The 21,655-nt window shown below is 42.0% G+C and overlaps 2 protein-coding genes across 2 annotated transcripts; one reads left to right on the top strand and one right to left on the bottom strand.

Annotated features, from left to right (window-relative positions):
• Positions 1–1,121: 1,121 nt before the first annotated feature.
• On the bottom strand, positions 1,122–2,801 carry exosc6 (exosome component 6). The gene is made up of 2 exons (XM_084363507.1): positions 2,459–2,801; positions 1,122–1,829 (listed from the first exon to the last, which is right to left on the bottom strand). Exons 1-2 carry the CDS (start codon positions 2,734–2,736, stop codon positions 1,283–1,285), a joined length of 825 nt encoding a protein of 274 aa, XP_084219633.1. The 5' UTR covers positions 2,737–2,801; the 3' UTR covers positions 1,122–1,282.
• Positions 2,802–3,281: 480 nt separating this feature from the next.
• On the top strand, positions 3,282–19,903 carry aars1 (alanyl-tRNA synthetase 1). Its single transcript, XM_084364258.1, has 20 exons — positions 3,282–3,369; positions 5,624–5,779; positions 5,960–6,148; positions 6,846–6,991; positions 7,422–7,613; positions 8,757–8,901; positions 9,891–10,036; positions 10,206–10,314; positions 10,529–10,679; positions 12,303–12,427; positions 13,186–13,330; positions 13,431–13,609; positions 14,542–14,655; positions 14,809–15,015; positions 15,283–15,467; positions 16,944–17,052; positions 17,662–17,775; positions 17,856–18,062; positions 18,456–18,569; positions 18,652–19,903. Exons 2-20 carry the CDS (start codon positions 5,636–5,638, stop codon positions 18,829–18,831), a joined length of 2,901 nt encoding a protein of 966 aa, XP_084220384.1. The 5' UTR covers positions 3,282–3,369; positions 5,624–5,635; the 3' UTR covers positions 18,832–19,903.
• The last annotated feature ends 1,752 nt before the right edge of the window (positions 19,904–21,655 follow it).

Below are 21,655 nucleotides of genomic sequence, written 5' to 3'. Positions count from 1 at the left end.
TGAACATTCAGGCTTTATGTTTGTGTTTCACCCTGAGTTTAAACTTTTCTCCCATGTCCTGCTCCAAAGACACACTTGAGTGTCATGACCTTAAAGCAAATTAAACCAACTGCTTTCTTTTATAAACATGTGTTGGATACACTGTCTGTAAAAACAGGTCGGATATAACACAAATGTCATTCATCATACAGTTGGATCATTAAAAACAGAAAAGTTTAGTGAAGTTGAAAGTTGATATATAAGAATAAAGTATCCTAAAATACTCTTATGAGGTCATCAATCCACTCTCGGGCACCAGTGGATGTCACCACCGAGGTCACCACCGAGGTCACCAAAATGTTCAGACAGCGGCCATCCTGTGGCCACCAACAGGATCTTTCATTTACTGCCACCCTGTGGCCGAAAGTTTGTACTTCAGTATCTCAAACTCTAGATTAAAGGGCACATTAGTAGGAACCTAACCTAACCTAATCCTCCCTGGCTCCTCTCCTTCCATTTTGGTCATTTATGATCGACTGTATATTGTCTGTTGTATGTGAGCATGTTTAGGAGAAAATCAATTAAGATATAGAAACAAAATGTTGTTTATGTGATATTTTCCTGCCCAGTGTGTGATCAGAGGTGATAGCATGATGATGCAACATACACTGATCAACTAAAACAATAAAACCACTGGACAAATAACACTGATTATCTCGTTACAATGCAATGTTCTGCAGGGTAACCGTGGGTCCTGGCAGTCATGTGGATGCCACTTGACACACACCACCCATCCACACACTGCTGTGGACCAAGTACACCCCCTCATGGCACTGGCACTCCCCGATGGCATTGGCCCAACCAGCAGGACAATGTGGCCTGGCTTTCAACCTTAACCTGCAGCAAAGCTAATGACAGAGCAACAGCACGACTGTGTTGAGACCTCCTGTTAGTACATCTAACTGGGATGTTCGTATAAAGTCTGACCATTTGAAAAAGAGTGAATTTATTTTGTTTTTTTGCATTTAGTAGGTTGCATCATGACAATACATTCAGGAACTATACCAGCTAAGAAATCTGATTTCCCTTTCCAATGTTAGTAAAATTCTCCAATGTCAAGAAAAAGCTTCAAGCCCAAAGCACACTGTTAAATTATTTAATAAGAAAATTCAGAAGTCTGTGTTATCAAGTTTCACTTACAGCACATTATAGCCAACATAGAAAAATAGGTCTTGTTGTGAAAGTAAGGATTGGAAACAGAACTAGAAAACTATGAAAAAACAGTTTTTGGCTAATGAGTCTCTCAGCTCTCTGATGGCGGGGGGGCAGCCTTGCGCACCGCTCTGGCCAGAGCTTGTTGAATGACTGGGTACAGTTTATAGCATCCCTCAATGCAGGTCCGAACCCCAGCTGTCAGAGTCTCTTCTGCCATTTCTCCATCTGACTGCAGCCCAGAAATCTGGTTCAGGCTGGGGAGGAACGCCACAGTCAGACCGCCCTGGTTCTCGCTGCTGACTGAGCTGCAGCTGTTTTCCTCTCTGTAAGTAGGGTCAACCACGTAAGAGGTGCCATCCTGGCGAATGGAACAACCAAGTACCAGATCATACATTTCGATCCCTGCATCTGCTAGAGCGAGAGAAGCGCACGTGACGGCGTGGGCCAGAACTGAGCCGCTGTTCTCAAGAACCATCACGTTGACCTCGATCTGGGAGCGGGGATATTTGTGGAGGCACACGGCTGGCTGCAGACTCTCGTGCAGCATCAGGGAGAAATCTTTGTCCTGGCTTCCCTGAATCCAGGAGCCCCTCTCCAGGCAGGAAAATGGGGCGAAACGCATGTCAGTCGTCAACCTGGACAGACAGAGAAAGACAGTTTTGTATTCTTTCTACAGTATCCATCACAGCAACATAAACATCATTGTTCACTTCAAGGGGATAACATGAAGAAGGGATGTGGACACTTGAGGGCAAACCCAGCTAAACCCAGTTCAGACTCACATGATTCAAAATGATAATAAATAACAGTACATGGTAAAGATGCTACAGGTTATAACCACTTTTAAATGAAAATATTTCTATTCGTTTTTTCAATTATTTTATTTAAATGGTGGTGACAAGATGTCACCTGGAATATAATGCAGCCAGAAGCTCTTACCGGCCTTTAAAGTTGACAGAAACAAAAGTACTTTGGTCAGACCAGGGTTTATTTATGTGTAATATGTGAATAATTATTACTTGGTCTAGTTTCCACTGATGTAATTTTGGCCATTCAACCCCTGTTGTTTAGTTTTATGTTACATGTTTCAGTTTGTCTTGACACATCTTGATAATAAGTTGAAGATCACTCAACTGACAGTTGTCCATCTGAAGCCTGCTAATATGAGTTAACATGCTGCTGGTCACATAAATTACACAGTCATTTGTCAATAAATCACGAGTCAAATAAATTGAATGAATAGATTTAAAAAATCACTACATACCTTCCACATTTCATGTCGGTCTCATCTTTCCTCTCGGTTTCTCTGGGGCCGTAAACGCAGCACATCAGCTTGGTGTTTCCAGCCTCGATGTACGCGGACCCTTTAGCCTGGCTCACCAGCCCGCAGCGGACAAAGACGGGCCGGACGTCCACCTGATCCCGCTGCCGACCGTCCGCTCTGGGGCAGTGCGACGGGAGAGCACCCGCCGGCGCGCACAGAAACAGAGACGGGCTCTGAGACACTTCTGGGCCGCGAACACGTTTGGTGTCAGTCGGCATGGTGCAGTGAAATGTAATGAACCAAACAGCAGCGTGTGAACTAGTCCGCCGCTGAATATGTCCGCCGGAAACACAACAACAAGAGAAAATGATTCCGCTATTGCGTGGCATTACATGAAACTACATCAGATAGAAAATCTCATATGTGTGTGGCTGCAGTAATGAGCAATAATATTTAATCATGATTATTATGTCACAAAATCACAAAATATCGCAAACTTGGTTGTACGTCTCATAATGAATGGGCTAAAACCTAAAGACACAAACTAATACAAATAACAACTATAAATTATTATTAACATAAGATCTAATTTTATTTTTATTGACGAATATGTTTCCACCACATTTCTTTAACAAGCAGGGCAAGTATCTCTAGTGACACCGGTGTCTTTTCAATTGCATCAGCCGAGTCAGGGAAGTTGGTACCACTGATGTGGCGGGCTCGGCTAAGATTGACAGTAGGCTTGTCCAATAGAGATAAAGATTTGTCGACGTACCGGTGTGGCCTGACCAATGGGCGGCTGCCGTGGGCGTGTCCAGTAGCTCTGCACTGTCTTTCTGGTCGAGCGGCGTGGGCTAAAGCAGTGTGTTTGGGAGCTGTTACTGATTCATTCTGCGAGAATAGCGACTTCTGTGAGTATTATCACTTTCTCAGGTTATAGTAGACTAAACAACGTTTAATGTACCATTCAGTAAAGTAGACTTTTGGTTAGAGCTGTGTGTTAAAATGTCTCTCTCAGGTTGACTATATAGAGGTAGCCTGTCTAGCTAAGATTTAGCTTGCTAACGTCAGCTTGTCAAGCTAATGCCTTTGCCCAACATAGCAGTTTACACTCAGCTGACGATCTGATAATGCAACAAGCTGTTTTTTAGAAACAGGCTGAGAGTAATGGTGTCGTCTATGTTGATGTAAATGCCACTATTTTATGGTCCAATACCCTGTGCGCTTGTTTACAGCAGAGGTTTAAAGGTGGCATGGGACAACTGGTTTTAATCAGCATGAGAGAAGTAAATTAACCCTCTGAGAATTACTGTAACATTAGTGTTAAGACCTGCGGATATATCTCATTTAAGTCTTTATTTGTGCTCACTAAAAGTCCCCCAAATGATAGAAATCACTTAGCCAAGCTTTGGAGACAAAACACAGCCTGCTCCACGGACTAACTTACAGTTAGATACAGTGGACATAAATCTCAGCATTTATCACCCACCTTAGCTTAGTGATAACAAGTAAGGACCAACTTGTCCTCCTTATTTGTGTCCTTATTTGCAGCCTTACATTTGCACAATTCGCCCACAATTTCCCCTTTGTCACTCTAGCCGCTATTGTATCCTGTTTTCTGTCTTGCTGATGAAGTCTCCTCTGACACACTGTTATTTATTTTAACTCTTCACAGAGGCTAAAAATTTCCATCCCATTACCCACATGAGTCTGCTTTCTCTGGTTGTCAGTTGGGTGGTTTGGTAGTCAGGATAGGGACAGTGGTTGTTTACCGTCTGCTTCCTGAGCCCCGGAGAGCTGAAGGCATCAGCTGTGTGGTTTCCTTTGCTAGTTAACACAATGAATTCACTGATGGGAATCAAACTGTGCTGCCTTTTGGTAAAGACTTACCGTTGATACCAAGTTATGGCACATGGTTATCCAAACCAAGTCCTAAATTATTCTCAATTGGGTATGTAAAGGCTTAAATTTTGCTTCATGCAATGTCAGGTGACATCAAAAAGTGATTGCTTATCAAGTCTTATGGCTGTTGTTAAGTTGTATTTTGTGTTATAAAATGATACAAAGAACCTGACAAAAGTGAAATCATCTGTAGGTTGAATGTTCCAGTGAGGACGCACTGAAGTAATATACCAGTGCTGTGTTGGAACACATTCAGCTCTGAAACTGCTCCATCAGAATCCGTTAAAAGCAGTGCCCTGCAGCGTGACACGACTTACATTAGCTGCCTCACAGGATTCCTGAGTTGGTGTTGCTTTATGAGAAGAGCCAACGGCCAATTTGTTGAAGGGAAATTACAGAGTAGAGCATCTCTGCGAAGGCAGCTTGTCAGGACACGCCCCCTACCAACTGACTTGAGTGGTGGCTACAAAGGGATATGGAAATGAGAAAAAAAAAACAAGACCAAATTACTTAAGTAGTAATGTTCCTCACTGTGGTAATCTAAAAACTGTTTTGTAGTGCCACTGGTAACCTTGTTAGATAACCTGGGAGGTGCAGAAGCCACACTGTGACAGAAGAGCACCAACCAATGTTCATGTTCATGTCATTGTTTATCACATGGAAGTTCAACCAGGTTTGACTGACATGACTGGTTTGACAAGGCAACTAAGTCTTTAACTCCCCTAGGCTGTGCTCTGCAGAAATCCCATCCCTTGAAGTAAGCGCTGGCTCAGTCCAATCTTGACATTAGATTCAGAATCACATTTAGGAAGAAGTGCACAGTGGGAGCCCACACTCGATATGCTTTTGTCTTTGCAGTTATTAACATACAATAAACTCAAACAGAGAAAAAGCAACATTTTTGGTTTTAATAAAAGAAATTTCAACAACAGTGTAACTTTTTGGATGTTTTAATCAATTTTTAGAACGGTTTTCTTTAACCAGACCAAATTGTATGTCTTCCGTATGTTGCCCCTATACCTAGGCCTTGCTACCCCATGTTCAGATTAGTCTCTGTCTTTTTATTTGCCATGCTGTTAGCTGTACTAGTAAGTTACATAGCAGTGTTGATGTTGTCACTTTGGGACACGGTCACAACAATTTTACTGGACACGGAGCATAATTAAACGCTCCATGTCCATAACTACCCACTAGAGTTGCCCTTTTCAACATGCTTGATGGTTAAAGTCTATAATTTCCTCTGTTGTGTGTTTTTGTTCGAAGAGCTGATTCAGAATGGACTCCTCTTTGAGTGCAGCTCAAATCCGCGAGAAGTTCATTGACTTCTTCCGTCGCCATGAGCACCAGTATGTCCACTCGTCAGCCACCATCCCACTGGATGACCCCACACTGCTTTTCGCCAATGCTGGCATGAACCAGGTACACTATCTATGTGTCTCCAAGTCTTCAACTACTATCTGTACCTCTGTCCTTCAGGCTGGCTCTTTTAGACATACCCAACATTCACAACATCTGGACTCTGTTGAAATTATGAGGTTCTTGTTGCAAACTTTTAATAGAACACAACTCATAAATTTGCTTCTTGTGCATCCCATTTAGTTCAAGCCCATCTTCCTCAATACCATCGATCCGTCCCACCCCATGGCCAGGCTGCAGCGTGCTGCCAACACCCAAAAGTGTATTCGTGCAGGAGGCAAACACAACGACCTGGACGACGTGGGTAAAGATGTCTACCACCACACCTTCTTCGAGATGCTGGGCTCCTGGTCCTTTGGGGACTACTTCAAGGTGTTACGCTGTTTTTGTCTTCCTAAATTTTATATATATATATTGGTCGATATTTTGGCCTGGCAGATTTATTGTTCTAGCCCTACTTCATCTGCTGTAGTGCTCTTTATTTTGATATGAAGAGAAAGTGGTAATCTATATACAGAATGATCCGATTGATGCTTAAACCCCAATAATCTTTTGTCCTTACTGTGGTTGAGTGAGTTGTTTTGTTAGTTAAAGCTTGATCTAGTGTGATTAAAAATGATGACTTTCTTTGTGCTGAGGTGATACAGAACGTTACGTGTGTTGTTTTGTTTTTTTACAACTCAGATATGACTTCTGCGGTCACAGATCAACTAAAAAAATCGTAATTAAAAACTATCAGTAGGAGCCTGAAAGTAATGGCCATCTCTTCCCCAGGAAAATATTACATCTGAAATGCATCCTAACTGTGGATTATTTTTCCTCTAACATGGCAGCCACACGTGATGGCTATGTATGTTTGTAGGTCTGTGTTTTCTGACCTGTTCGACACGTTGATTCAGTTTGGAGAAACCATTCAGAAACTAGCATCATTTATGTTCAATAATTGATTTGTGTATTGATTTAGAATCATAAACAATTATTTTTCTTCACCACACTGGAGATACTTTCTCTTACGCTTCTGGCTTGTTGTCCTCTCTGTCTCTTTTCATCTTCCCACCTCGCTCTGCAGCAACTGGCCTGTAAGATGGCCTTGGATCTGCTGACCCAGGAGTTTGGAATTCCCATAGAGCGTCTTTATGTGACTTACTTCGGGGGTAGCGCTGAAGCAGGCCTGGAGCCCGACCTGGAGTGCAAACAGATCTGGATCGACCTAGGGTGAGCATTTCCTTAAGGGATTCTCTAAGCAACTTTTAATAATGACTGCCCGCTGGGATTTCCTTTTTTTTTTTATCTCCTGGGAGGACCCGATCCCTCCTTTACAAATCATTTACAGCTCTTTGTCATAGATCTTGTATTTTTAGCTCTGCATGAATGCTGCAGAATGTCTACTGTTTGTGTGGGCCTGTTTGAAGTAACTGGGTGATGTTGTGTGATCATTTCCTGTGGAACTGCGTACTCCTCCCCCAGTCCCACTGAGCCACCTCACTGCCTACAACAACGGCCTAGAAGATTCTCTCCCTCACCATGACTCCACCTCTTTTTAGACCTCATACATGAAACAAAGTTTCACACAACCTCATTGTTACCTTCCAATAGAATTGATTGTAATTCGATCCTCTCTATCTGCTCATGTGTCGTTCTTTAGGATGGAGGAGGCTCGTATCCTCCCCGGCAGCATGAAGGATAACTTCTGGGAGATGGGAGACACCGGTCCCTGTGGCCCCTGCAGTGAGATCCACTACGACCGCATTGGAGGAAGGGACGCCTCTCACTTGGTGAACATGGACGATCCCAATGTTCTGGAAATCTGGAACCTGGTGTTCATCCAGTTCAACAGGTAACAGACAAACACAGAGACACTAATGAGGGTCTGTTAAAAGATTTTATATCTACAGTCTGTCTGCACTAATTAATCGATTTTTGAGGTAGATGTTTCTACTGTATCTCTGTTTCTAGCATTGTGTGGACCATTTGTAACAGAATAAACAAAGAAGTTAATTTATTTCTCCAGCCACATTGTCGGTAAAATGTTAAATCTTTGTGGTTCATTGTGTTTGTCTGTACCTTCATGCTAACAACTCATGGTCATGGTTTTGAGGCAAAACAAGTCATTAAAAACAAAAGAACAAAGAGCTGTAAGCATTAAAGCATATGGAGTGACGGCTAATGAATTCAATGGACAGTTCTTGTCTTCCTGCAACATCAGCGTCACATGGACCTGCTGACTCACGGCAAGTCAGGCAGTTTTACTGGCTGTTTATGCGTCTATTTATGTTCTCTGATATCACGAAGAACTCATTAGGAATAAGTGATTATTAGTTGAAGCAGGAACACAACAGCTCAACCAATTCAAACCAAACAGACAAACCTAAAACCAAACTAAATCAAGTGTTCATAGAGTTGATTTTAGCCTCCATGCAGGCGATTGCTCGAAATGTTTTTGCTCATGTTTCTTACAAGGAAACTGAATAGTTATTTTTCTGCTGCTATTTCTGATCATCAGTTAGGTGAACAAAACACTCACAAACTTGCTCTGCATACAGGCCTGTAACCTGGTCAGTGGACTATATAAAGAATGTTCAAATGATCACTGGCTTTGTGATGACATGAGCCTGCCCATAAATTTTGATCAGCTGATGGAATTTGGACACACCTTATCATCATCTGAGCTCTACAATAGAAACAAGAAACCTGTTTACTAGGATGTGTAAAACCTTAATCTGGTTTGACATGTTTGTATTTGATTGGCAGAAGACCAGGACAGAAATAATGTTGTGATAAAAATAGAATATCCAAAATAATCCAAAATTTGACTTGAACCAAACAAAACTGTTCGATCCTCCTTTAACAAACTGAAGAGGCAAACTCCTAAACAAATCATGTTTCCAGCACATGCACTCCAGCTCCATCTGCAAGTCTACCTGTCAAAAGTCCATACATTCATATACTGATCAGTTAACATGTGATCCTGTTTTTGCAGAGAGTCTGAGACTGAGCTGAAGCCTCTGCCTAAGAAGAGCATTGACACAGGGATGGGTCTGGAGCGCCTGGTGTCCGTCCTGCAGAACAAGATGTCCAACTATGACACTGACCTCTTCATCCCGTACTTTGAAGCCATTCAGAAGGTACGGAAATACCCCAGATTTGTGTAACTGAATGGAAGTCATACTTTTCAGCTCCTGCACTTTCAAGCCGGTACACTTTAATGCAGAATATCGCAGGTCTGATGAGGTCACAGACTAATTTACTTAAGAGCCTGAAGCATCTGGTTCCTTGACAATTTTTTGTCAATGTCTGTTTTTTGCCATTAGACAATTTGCATTTTTTAGCTGTAATAATTCTTGCTGGTAGAGAAGTAGAACACCCAGCCATCCAATCATTTGCTGTTTTATCGTACGGTTCAAGGTAACCACAATGGTCTCTGCTGTGTGATTGTACTTGTGTGTTAAAATGCTGTATTGGTAAAAGCTATATTCATAATGGACTTATGCAGCAGCAATGCGGTCCAAATCCCCTCCTGAGGTGGTGTAAGAAACATAATAAATATAATGCTGTGATTCCTAACCAAGCGTATGTGTCAAAAATATAATAAGAAACAAATTGTGATTCAGTAAGAATAACTACTTCACTTTGTGTTTAGGAGGATAATAAACAGAAAAAAAGATTAGAAATGGGTGAGGATGATCTTTAGTATATTTACTGTCACAATATCCAATAGACTAAGCCTAGGTAGGTCTTCTGCATACTGTAGGACACACCTCCCACTGACCCGAGTCTGTTATAATATATTAACAACATGTGCTTGAGTAAGATCATCAGATTTCAGATGATCATGAAGTCAAGCAAGCTAGATGCATGGTTTAAACATTAACCATTTCTGCAACTGCAGAAAGAGACCTACCCTTAACAAAAAATAATTCTAAGATCACCTTACCACGTATAAAAAATGTCTGTACAATATCTGCTGAAGTGAGACCTTTAAACACCACCCAGTTGAACCATTTTGGGCATGGTGGGTGGTGGTGGTGATGAAAGGCTGGGGGCATACATCAGAAAAAAATAAAGGTTGGGAGCCACTGATCTAATAAACATTTAAAATATTATTTAATTTCAGGGTACAGGTGCTCGACCCTACACCGGTAAAGTAGGTGCTGAGGACGCTGACGGTATTGACATGGCCTACCGTGTGCTCGCTGACCACGCCCGCACCATCACCATTGCCCTATCAGATGGCGGTCGGCCTGACAACACAGGAAGAGGGTGAGACATGTTAGAGCAAGAAAAAAGAGGGAATTACAAAGCTAAAATAATATAAGCGTAGACACTATCTGTAGCCAGTGGAGCACACAATGCTGTAATTTTTGTGTATGAGCAACACTGAACTGTTCTATACTACATCATAATGTTTTGTTGTTTCCACCATGTTTAGCTATGTGTTGAGGAGGATCCTGCGTCGTGCTGTCCGTTATTCCCATGAGAAGCTTGAAGCTCAGAAAGGCTTTTTCGCCACTCTGGTGGATGTGGTGGTCGAGTCCCTGGTGAGATTTAAAAAAAATCTTAAAAAATGAACACAATAATAAGTTCTTACATCTACTTCACAACAAGTGATTTAAATGGTGACATCTGAGTTTCTTTCTCACTCCATCTCCTCTCTACTATTCTTCTTTTGACTTTTCTATTCTCCCATCTCATCTCTCTGCTTCTCCTTCCCATCCTTCTCTCACCCTGTCTTCTTTCACTCTCACTCTTCAGGGTGATGCCTTCCCAGAGTTGAAGAAAGACCCAGAAATGGTGAAAGACATTATTAACGAGGAGGAAGTGCAATTCCTCAAAACCCTCAGCAGGGGACGCCGTATCCTCGATAGGAAGATCATGAGTCTGGGAGACTGCAAGATCATCCCAGGTGAGACACGCTTGGTGTGAAGCGTTACCACTCACCACTGGGTGAGAGTGGGTCGTCCAGCAATCGGAAGGTCGTTGGTTCGAATCCCTGGCTGCATGTCGAAGCATGATTGAGCAGGATGTGCAGTTGGCACCTTGCATCAGTGTATGAATGTGTGTGTGACTGGGTGACGAGTGTTGTTAAGCGCTTTGAGCGGTCAGTAGACTGGAAAAGTGCTATAGAAATGCAAGTCTGCTTACCGTTTACATGTCGAGCTAACACCTTTACCTTTGTTTTTCATATGTATTTAAATATCAATCTGCATATTAAGTTATCTAAAAGTCATCCTCTAAACCTTACTCTACTTCATTTCACTGCTCACCACCCACAGCACTTACTCTTTTCAGTTTTTCCTCTGTCACTCCCTCCTTCCATTTCTTTTTTTCTTTTAATCCCATAAGAATACATTTGTTGGCATTGTAGATTGGTCTCTCTCCTTCATTGACTCATGTGTCTGACCATCATACGTGATGTCTCAAATCTTTCGTATTCAATATTTAAAATGGACAAATTGTTGTGTCCTGCTGCCAGTGCCAAAGTACAAGTCAAACACAGCGTCCTTGGATTTTTGGAAATGCAGAAACGACACTTGTGACTTTGAGCTTTCCACATCTAACTACCCATCTATTGATCAAAATAATGGCTTCATCATTATATAAGAATAACATTTATAGTTGGCAGGAGTAGTCTTGAGGCATCACCAAGAAGATATATATTCTATATTTTATAGTTTAAACACTGTTTAAATATGTACAAATCATCATCTCTGTCAAATATAAATCTAAGCACGCTGTACAGTATATAGACATTAATAAATGCATATACTGTACATAAAAACATGTCATGTATATTCTTTCACACGGTGACCAATCTGCCATGTAGTTGGAGGTGCAAACAAAGAGGTCATCAGCATTGATATTACACTCTGAAATGGATCTTTTTTTGTCCGTGCCAGTGCAATGTTGTAGTGCAGGGACCTGCAAGAACCCTCATCTAATGAATAATGAAGGTGGGAGCTCCAAATATGCATTTTTTAAAATTCAGAGCCATGAGAAAGAGCCTGAGAGAAGAGCTCTGTGGCAGTGAAGGCATCTGTAGGGACTATCCGCAGTTCACAAAGTTTGCAACTTTGTTCTAGCACACTAAAGCACTGGGCTGGAGCAGCAACATGTAATCTGATTACATGTAGAAATAGTAACATCAAAAAAAGAGATTGGGAGATATCAAGTCAATATATACTTTACATGCCCAAAAAAGGCACCTGCTGTCCTGTTTTTTTGCACCACCAACAGTATAGGGGATACTGTACATAATTGTAGGTGGATTTTGGCGCCAATGTAGCTAAAAGGATAAAGTATCCTTATATTAATCACTCCATTTATTCCATCACTCTTTGCACTTTTGTATTCTTGCTTACAGACACAGTTTGACAGTATAAACATTGTGTGTCTACTTATCTTAAATTAGCTTTGTAATCTTTGTTTTAGATGTCTGTTTCCATCCGTCTTCCTGAAAATAAGCTGTTTGTCATTGTTGCTTCAGACAAACACCTCTCCTTTTTCCTCTTGATGTCTGTGTCTCCAGGTGACACGGCATGGCTGTTGTATGACACATACGGCTTCCCTCTGGACCTGACCTCCCTCATCGCAGAGGAGAAAGGCATGGCCGTGGACCTGGCTGCCTTCGAAGAAGAGAAGAAGGCAGCACAGGTGAGGAGGTGGAAGGAGGGGTGGAGGAAATGGTTACTGATTGTTTGAATTTGGCCAGACTTTTCTGTGAGTGGAAACTTCACTGAACAGTGGTTTGTGTCCCAGGGGTATGTCATTTTGCCTTGCGTCAGCGCTGTTTAGTATTGCACTGTAAGTTAGAATCAGTAGCCATGCACCTGCTGTTTAAATAAACCTTTATCTACTTTACAGCACCATATTAATCCCCTGTTGTTTGATTTTGCAAAGCGATTGATTTATTTTCTAGTTTTATGCAGATTCAGACTGCTGTCCAACACATCACAATGAACTGCCCATATACATGATGATTAGACAGTCTGCTCCCTGCCAGATGGGGGAGTCGACACACTATGCTTTTATATTTCTTCCTTATCCTGTCATATAGACTCAAGTTTATTAGGCACAATCTAATTTATACAACACAATAGACTTGCAGTAAATCCTTTGTGAAGCTTGCAAACTTTGCTTTTGTTGATATTGTCAGAGAGATGTGGGTTCAAAGAGTATGAACATTAGAGGGTGAGAACACAGACTGATCATTGCAAGCTTTACAAAGATAGGATGATGTGTTGAGTCACATTAGATTGTACAGGTGGAAATTTTAGTATCATTAGACAAGTGGCTGGGACCATGTTTTTGTGAAAGTGCACACACTTCTGCACTCTAGTGTTGTTGCCTTGTATGCTATTTTTGGAAAAAAACCAACAACACTGTTCGTGTGCGTGTGTGTGTGTGTGTAGTTGAAGTCCCAGGGTAAGGGCGCAGGAGACGAGGACCACATCATGTTGGACATCTACGCCATTGAAGACCTGAGAAACAAAAATATACCCGCCACAGATGATTCTCCCAAATACAAATACACTGCTGATGGAGACGGCAAATACGGTCAGTGATTTCAACTCTCACAACAGACTCAAAGTTGAGCTTCAGTGGCTGAATCTTCAGGACATTCACGCACTAACCATCATCCTGTCTGCATGTCTAGAATTTGAGCAGACCTCAGCAACAGTGCTGGCCCTGCGCCGTGACCGCGCCTTCTGTGATGAAGTGACCACAGGTCAGGAGTGCGGTGTGCTGCTGGACCAGACATCCTTCTACGCTGAGCAGGGTGGACAGACATTTGACGAGGGCTACATGCTCAGAGAGGACGACGGCACAGGGGATGTAAGTGTTGAAATGAGAAAAAGTTGTAAGTGGATGTGTGTGTGCTTCTCAGTGGTTTTTAATGAGCTCCACTGACGCTGTTTGAGAACATCAGATAGATAAGATAGATAACTTTATAAATCCCTGAAGGGAAATTAGGTTATCGTAGCAGCGGGTACATTCAAATACAAATACATACAAAACACGAGGACAAGTATAGAAACAATAAAATGCTTAAGTAGCTATAAAATAAAATAATCATGAGGTCTGAGGCATTAGAAAGCCCTCATTAGGTTCATTTTCAGAGTGTAATTTGCTTTTTCCCAAAACTACACAGTGATCACATTGCAGGTAAAACAATGTCCAATGTCCAGGTACTGTATTCAATCTCATATAGGTAAAAAAAAAAAAAGAAAAGCAAAACATCGCATTTTGTTTTTATTTATTTTCTACAGCCTCCGCACTTTTTTGGAATCAGGGCTGCTGGACTGATGGCTCTGATAGTTGGTGGAAATAATGCCTGCAGGCAAAAAACCCCGTCTGCCAGTCGACAGAGACTGCCAAACAAAATAACAGTTTGGACAAGAGAATAGGTGAAAAATGATAAGTTGCTCTCATCTGTCTCATGGGTGAGAACCTGATCGGCATGAAAACACATTCATATCACAGTTTGCAGAAGACCATCTGTCAAGATGTCTATTCAGATGTCAGTCTTTTGTATTCGTCATGATATTGATTTCAAAAAATTTTGAAGGGAACATTTTCTGCCTTGATAAGACTCAATGTTCTATTCCATGTTTGACATCATCAAAGCACTTCTGGCATTTTGAAGCACGAGTTTTAATATATGTAAATCTAATCTCCAAATGCTACAACGAAACACACAATGCATCAGCAAGAAAAAAAACATGTCTAACCACGTTGTCTCGCCATCCGTCTTTGTTTATTTGCAGCGGATGGAGTTCACAGTGAAGAATACACAGGTCCGAGGAGGGTACGTTCTCCATGTGGGGACGGTCTATGGCACGCTGAAGGTTGGAGACCAGGTCACCATACGTTTAGATGAGGTGAGAACATATGTAGAATACTACATAAATGATATTGTTCATTATTGGTCAGTTAAAAGACACATCTTCAGGATATTTTGCTGTGCTCTGTCTGGTTTATTGGCTCTGGATTAAGCTCTGATTTGTTTATCCAACAATTATTATTATTTTCAGGCTCGTCGTAGGCCCATCATGAGCAACCACACCGCCACACACATCCTAAACTTCGCCCTGCGGGGGGTTTTGGGGGAAGCAGACCAGAGGGGCTCACTGGTCGCTTCCGACCGCCTACGCTTTGACTTCACTGCTAAAGGTGCCCTGAGCACAGGGGAGGTCCGGCGGACTGAGGAGATCGCTTGTGCCTTGATAAGAGAAGCCAAGGTCAGTGGAACACACACAAGATAGTTCAAGTCTTTGTATTTATCTTAATGATGTTGATGAACTAACTAAACATCTTCTGGCCTCCCTGAAAAAGAAATAAGAAATATTACTACTGAACTTTCAAACCTGATTGATGTTATACATGGCCTTGCCTCTTTTATAACATTGGATTTTTCTTTTACTTCAATCTGGTAATAGATATGAATACAAATTCCATCTAAACCCTCAGTTGACAGTGCTTTCTCTCCAATACTTTGCTCTCTGCAGCCGGTTTATGCCATGGAAGCCCCTCTTGCACAAGCAAAGGCCATTCAGGGTCTGCGTGCCGTATTCGATGAGACCTACCCCGACCCTGTCCGAGTTGTGTCTATTGGTATCCCCGTTGAGGAGCTGCTGAAGGACCCCGAGAGCGCTGCTGGTTCTCTCACCTCTATTGAGTTTTGTGGTGGAACGTGAGTATGATACCTCATTTAGTTTCTGCTTACTTGTGACAGAGGATACCAACTGGTCCGTCATGGTGCAAATAGATACTCTGCATTTTCGTTTGGTTGGATTGACCAAATAAGTTCTGCAAAACTACATGACAACAAAACATTTACATCTTGTTTATGAATAGTCCTGGTTCAACAATGAAGCATTTATAATCCCAAATGTCAGGTGTGACAGATTTTTGTTTTCGGAAAAGAGATGTGGGAAATAAAAACACACTGTGAAATTCATACTTTTTGTTCTCTGTCTTAGATGTAAGTCTAAAGCAGAGACGACCTAATTTCAGAAAATATCACAGCAAAGATAACAATATTATCCTCAGTATCTGAGTGTATATTGCCATTGGGCCATTAAGTTATGGGTGCAATATTTAATTTCAGCTGTGCCTGATGAAGCCAAACGTAGTAAATGCCTGTTTGGTCACAGTTGATTTCAAGATCAGACTGTGACTTTGTCTGTCATTTGTTTTATTAAGCATAAAGAAACATAATGCTATTAAATTGAATTAAATTCAATTTAATTTCCATGAATTTTTGTGTTCACTCAAAAAGTCTAGCCGATGAGGTACAATAGCTACAGTTAGCTTCATCTAGCTTGTAGTGCTGTTGTACTTTGCTGCCACGTGGCTTCATCCCGGTTCAGCCTATCTGCTTCTGCACTTACACGCTCCTGACAGTAGCTGTGTGTCATTACACAGGATGATAGTTTTTGTTTATAGCGTTTCTGTAAAGTTTCAAATGTTTGTGAAAAGGACTGAAGTAGCAGAAACATAACAACATAACTCTCATAAACATGGAGACGTAAAGACGTCTCTGACTAAATGACTTCATCTGCATGGAGTTTTCAGAAGTATCAGATGTGCCCTGTGGTGGTGTGTAAAGTGGAAACCATTAATTGGATTTGTGGGCCTTCATGGTGAGACGGCCGTGTCCCTGTGCGGAGAAGGCTTGGAACATTTTGTAGAGCTCAATCCAACGATTAGACTTGCTTCACTGACTTTTGCAGTGTCTGCTCGTGGCTGTAAAATTCACCTGAATGCCAAGACGTCCCTGCTCTTACATAAATTATAGCAGGAATTTTTATTTAATTTCATTTACCGTCTGAGTCAAAATGATTTACGAGCGGTATTTTATGTGCACAGGTGTTGAAGCTGGCTCAGGAGGAGACATTTACATCAAGCTTGTTTTTTCGGTGCATGTCCGACCATTTTATGCTGCTTAATGTTTTAAAATATTCCTCTTGAGTACACTGATGTTGTCTTTGATGCTGTTTTAATCTACAGCCACTTCAAAGAGCCCCTTTTATTCCTACCGCTGTTGTTTTGTCATATTTTCTCTCCTGCTCGTGTTCCTCCTTCTCCTCACCCCTCTCCCTCTCAGCTGCCTCCCACAGTTGTATAACACTGTTCATAATGTGCTGTTGCTTTCTGTTATCTGCAGCCATCTGCAGAACTCGGGTCACGCCTCGCCGTTTGTCATCGTCTCAGAGGAGGCCATCGCTAAGGGCATCCGCCGCATTGTTGCTGTGACAGGAGCAGAGGCCCAGAAGGTCAACACACACACACACACACACACACACACACACACACACACACACACACACACACACACACACCTCAAGCGCTTGCTTCCAATATTGTGTTCATATGCGACCATCCACCCACACTCGCACAGAAAAGAGTTAAGCCAAGATTTCAAGAAAAGTATGTGGATAAATCATTCCTACAGTGCACGTCTGTCTAAAATGAAATGATTACTTATTTTGGCATATTGATGGTCAAATAGTCAGACATTTTCTTGCCACTCATGAATGAAAAACCTAATTAAATGAGGATGTGTCTCAGATTGAGGAACTATGACTTATTTGGGTCTCTGGTAAGAAAAAGCACCCCGGTGATGAAAGTTTAATGAAGCAGGTTTTTTTTACTTTTGCCGAATTTGGAGGTAGATGGGAGCATTTTGCATTTTTCCCTTCTATCCAGGCCCTGAGGGCAAATTAATCTTTACTATTTTTAGACAACAATTCCTGTTTGATCCTCCTCTGTATCTTTTTTTTCTTCTCCATTTTGCCTTTTCATCTTCCTTCTCACTTCCCCCACTCTGCTTCTTTTTTTGCTCTTTGCCCATGTTTCATGCCTCCGTGTCTCACATTCTCCAGGCCCAGAGGAAAGCCGACTCCCTGCACCAGTCTTTGTCCGCATTGGGAGACAAGGTGAAGCAGCAGAAAGCCCCGAACAAGGACATCCAGAAGGAGATCGCTGACATGACAGAGGTAAACTGCATTTCTGTGCAAAGAGCATCCCAGCAGAACAACTTTGTGTGGTGGTGTCAACATGTCTGTCCTCTTTGTAGTCAATAGGCACCGCTGTGATCTCCCAGTGGCAGAAGGACGAGATGAGGGAAACCCTGAAGGGCCTGAAAAAGGTTATGGATGACCTGGACCGCAACTACAAGGCTGAAATCCAGAACAGAGTGCTGGCAAAGACCAATGAGGTGATTGAAAGCAACCCCAACCAACCGCTGCTCATCATGGAGATGGAGACCGGAGCCTCTGCTAAGGTGAGAGGACTTTAAACTACCTCCAAAATCATATGTTTTGAAAAACAGACTGAAATAATGTAGCTGAATCAAGACCCTACATATACATACAAGAAGAAAACTTTAATCCAAACCCCAAGACTTCATCTGCATCAGGAACAAAAATAAATGAGTGCAAACAGTATTAAAATTCAGTTTATCTCTGCAGTATTGCACATTTTCTCAGGCAGTCTCATAGCTTATCTCCTTGTGTTATATTGCCATGGGACCAAATCAGCTCAGTGGCCCATTAATTCTGACCTTGAGACATCAATAGTGCTGATTAGGAGACTTTCCTCTTTCTTCTCTCTCTGTTTCTACTCTCCCCCTCCTTCTCTCCTCCTTTTTCATCCTTCACTTCTTCGTCTATCTCAGGCGCTGAATGAGTCACTGAAGCTGCTAAAGAAACAGTCCCCTCAGACCGCTGCCATGCTCTTCACTGTAGACCCCGACGCCGGCAAGATCACCTGCCTGTGTCAAGTCCCACAGGTAACACACCTGTTCATTCAGTTGTACAGTGTGCTGGGCCTAGAACACATCTAACCGCACCCTTGACCCCTTGTTTTTCCAGGATGTGGCCAACCGTGGTCTGAAGGCCAGCGAGTGGGTTCAGGAGTTGTGCCCCCTGCTGGACGGCAAAGGAGGCGGCAAGGATATGTCCGCCCAGGCCACAGGCAGGAACACGCAGTGCATGCAGGAGGCGCTACAGATTGCCAACGAGTTTGCCCGGCTTAAGCTAGGAGAGAATTAAGAGAGAGGTGTCTGTAGGGGGTGGGGGTGGAGGGAGGAGGAGAGGAGATTGCGGCGTAAAGTTGAATCAAAGGTGCTGGCTGAGTCTTTACTAAGTTGCAAATCAACAAACTTTTCCTGTCTCCATTTCCTCTCCTCTTTTCTTCTCCCTTTGTGTCAGAAAAGATAAGAAAGCAAACAAAACTCCTGACATGTTAACAGACAACCACTGACACTCAGCCAGCTGTAAATGAGCCACTTATATATTTATTGGGACAATGATTGATGACTTTTCCCAGTAAAAAAACATCCCTGTGGAATCTGCTTGAATATATGGGTGTTAAGGGAAAGAGGACAGAAGATGTATTTTCTTTGCATGCTTGTGTACAGAGGAAAAGAAAAGCAGTGTACTTGTAATTGATTTTAGCCTCCTACAAGTACTGTAGACCTCAGATAAAGCAACAAAAACTGTAGTTTCAGCTTCAGACTCTTTTCTGAGCATAAAGTTGGCTCTTGATAAACTTCCACCCTGCCTCTGTGGTTGTTTCATCTCACTGTAGTCTTCTTGTCTATTTTAAAACAGCCCCCAAAGCACTTGGTCTTTCCCTCTTGTTCAGGGCCGCTTTGAACCATTGGTTTCTTGTGCCACTTAAGCTCAGCACTCGGAAAGACAAGCGGAAAGTCAGCTCATCTCTTAAATGATTTAGGTTCAGTGTACACAGTATGTCCTTTGTTGGCTTAAGACTGTTGATGTGATCTCTGAACAGTGGCTCCGTCCATCTGTGTGAACGAAGGCCTCCTGTGATTGGTTGGACTTCAGTTGCACGAGCAGTAGCTGTATCATAGTCTTGCTTTTCAAATAACAAGCCATTATCTGACATATGTTGACGGGTTTAATTTAGTAAATTAATAATTCACTAACTGTATAAAATGATCATGAACATGTCCAGAATTAATCTGTGTAACTTCATTTCGCTGACATTTAATCATTGATTGAATGCAGAATGTTAAAAATGTCTTTTATCATTGTAGTTGTTCCTTATCAGAGAAATGTCAAGTTACGGGAATGGAATAAATATGATCGCTAAATGCCATGTGTCTACCTGGTTCTTTTAAATGTCTGATATATTTGTATCGGTGATTAATTACAGGGAGGAAGGTACAAACAGAGTTTACTCTGAAGTATTGGCTGAGTTTGGTGGTGATCAATTACACTGCAAGGTCAGGCTGAGATAATTAGCTGTGGATCACTGAACAAAAATAATTGAGGTATGAATTAATTTGCCAGTTCTCGGACCATTCATTATTAACCCTGTACCTGTCCAGGGCTGATGTTGCCTTTACAATATTGGTAAAAAATTCTTTATGTGCAATAATATTTCTTGGCCACTTTAGGGCAGCAGAAACCAGCAATAAACAAAACTGACATGTCACCTTTAAGTTGATATGCAGCAAACGCCACCTTTTTAACATGTCCTGCAGTAAAGCCAATATTAACTCCTTTTAGCTGCAAGTTTTATTCTTCACTAACTTCTGAGAAAAAGATGGCTCTCTAGTTTAAAGGACCAGTTCATCCAAAATGAAATCATTATATATTCACCCCCATGCTGATGGAAAGTTGTGTGAAGTTTTGCACTTCACAAATCATTTCTTGGGGCGCCCACTAGCTCAGTTAGTAGAGCAGGTGTCCCATGTACAGAGGCCTTGTCCCAGGGTTCGAGTCCGACCTGCAGCCCTTTGTTGCATGTCACCCTCCTCCCTCTCTCATCCAGTTTCCTTTTTGCAGCTTTTTTGCTGACGAGCAGTGGGAGTCAAACAAAACACAAATGTTGTTGACTGTAAACCCAAAAAGCTGAGCAAATCTGTCAGCTCATCACATACAACTAATCATGTGAGCCATTGTTATTGTAACAAATATTTCTTGCACCTGCTTTAAATGTTTGTTTTGCAGCTGAAAGAACTAAAGTAAGTCACTGCTTTCGTTATACCACTTCAGATTTGTCCTTGAGATTTTCTGGCAGTGCAGCTAAATGCCAGCTTGCAGCAGTGGAAGGAGGATTGAAATCTTTTACTGGTAAATGAACAACACAAAACCACAATAGAAATTATAGATCTGAACAAATAAAGTATCAAAAGTAAAAGTAATCGTTATGCAAAATGGCTCCTTTCAATTACATTTGCGAAGTGTGACATAAACATGCATACATACATTCATCCATTATCTGTGCCTGCTTATCCCGTGCTGAGTCGCAGGAGGCGGGAGCTGGTCCCAGTTGATATTAGGCGAGTGGCAGCCACCAATTAACCTAACCTGCATGAATTTGGATTGTGGAAGAGAGCCGGAGCACCAATACATCCATTTTGCATTTGTTAAGAATTTAATACTATTTTTTTTTTTCATCACAAATCATGATATCGTCTTTGAAAAAGATGCAAACCAGAGGGTGTAACATGTCTCTGAACACTGGAGTGGTACTTGGTCAGGGTGGAGTCAGTTCTGCTCAGGTGTCCAGAGAAGGCAAAACAGCCCCAGATTTGAATATTCCCACCACCATGTTTCACTGTGGGCTTGAAACGCTCTGGTATAATTCCCTCTCGTGTTCGTCTCTTTACAATAAATCTCCACCGTTGCTTTCCCTACTGAGAAGTGGTTTAGAAACTGCTAATCGACAGCCTTCTTTGGTCAGGACTGCTGCTGATTAAAGTCTCAATGTTGCTTTTCTATTTCTCAGAGAACTAAGCTTGATGTATCGATCCTCTGATGGTGTGTTCACTTTGGGTGCTTTTGCGACTGATCCAGTTAGGTCGTTAGAAACCTTGAGTCGTGCCATGATTTGCTGAGAAGG

Source organism: Pagrus pagrus (assembly GCF_965226575.1).
Source record: "Pagrus pagrus genome assembly, chromosome: 10".
In the NCBI taxonomy this organism is placed as follows: Eukaryota; Metazoa; Chordata; class Actinopteri; order Spariformes; family Sparidae; genus Pagrus; species Pagrus pagrus.
The sequence above is the reverse complement of the archived record's forward strand: the minus strand, read 5'-3'. Positions and strand labels throughout refer to the sequence as shown.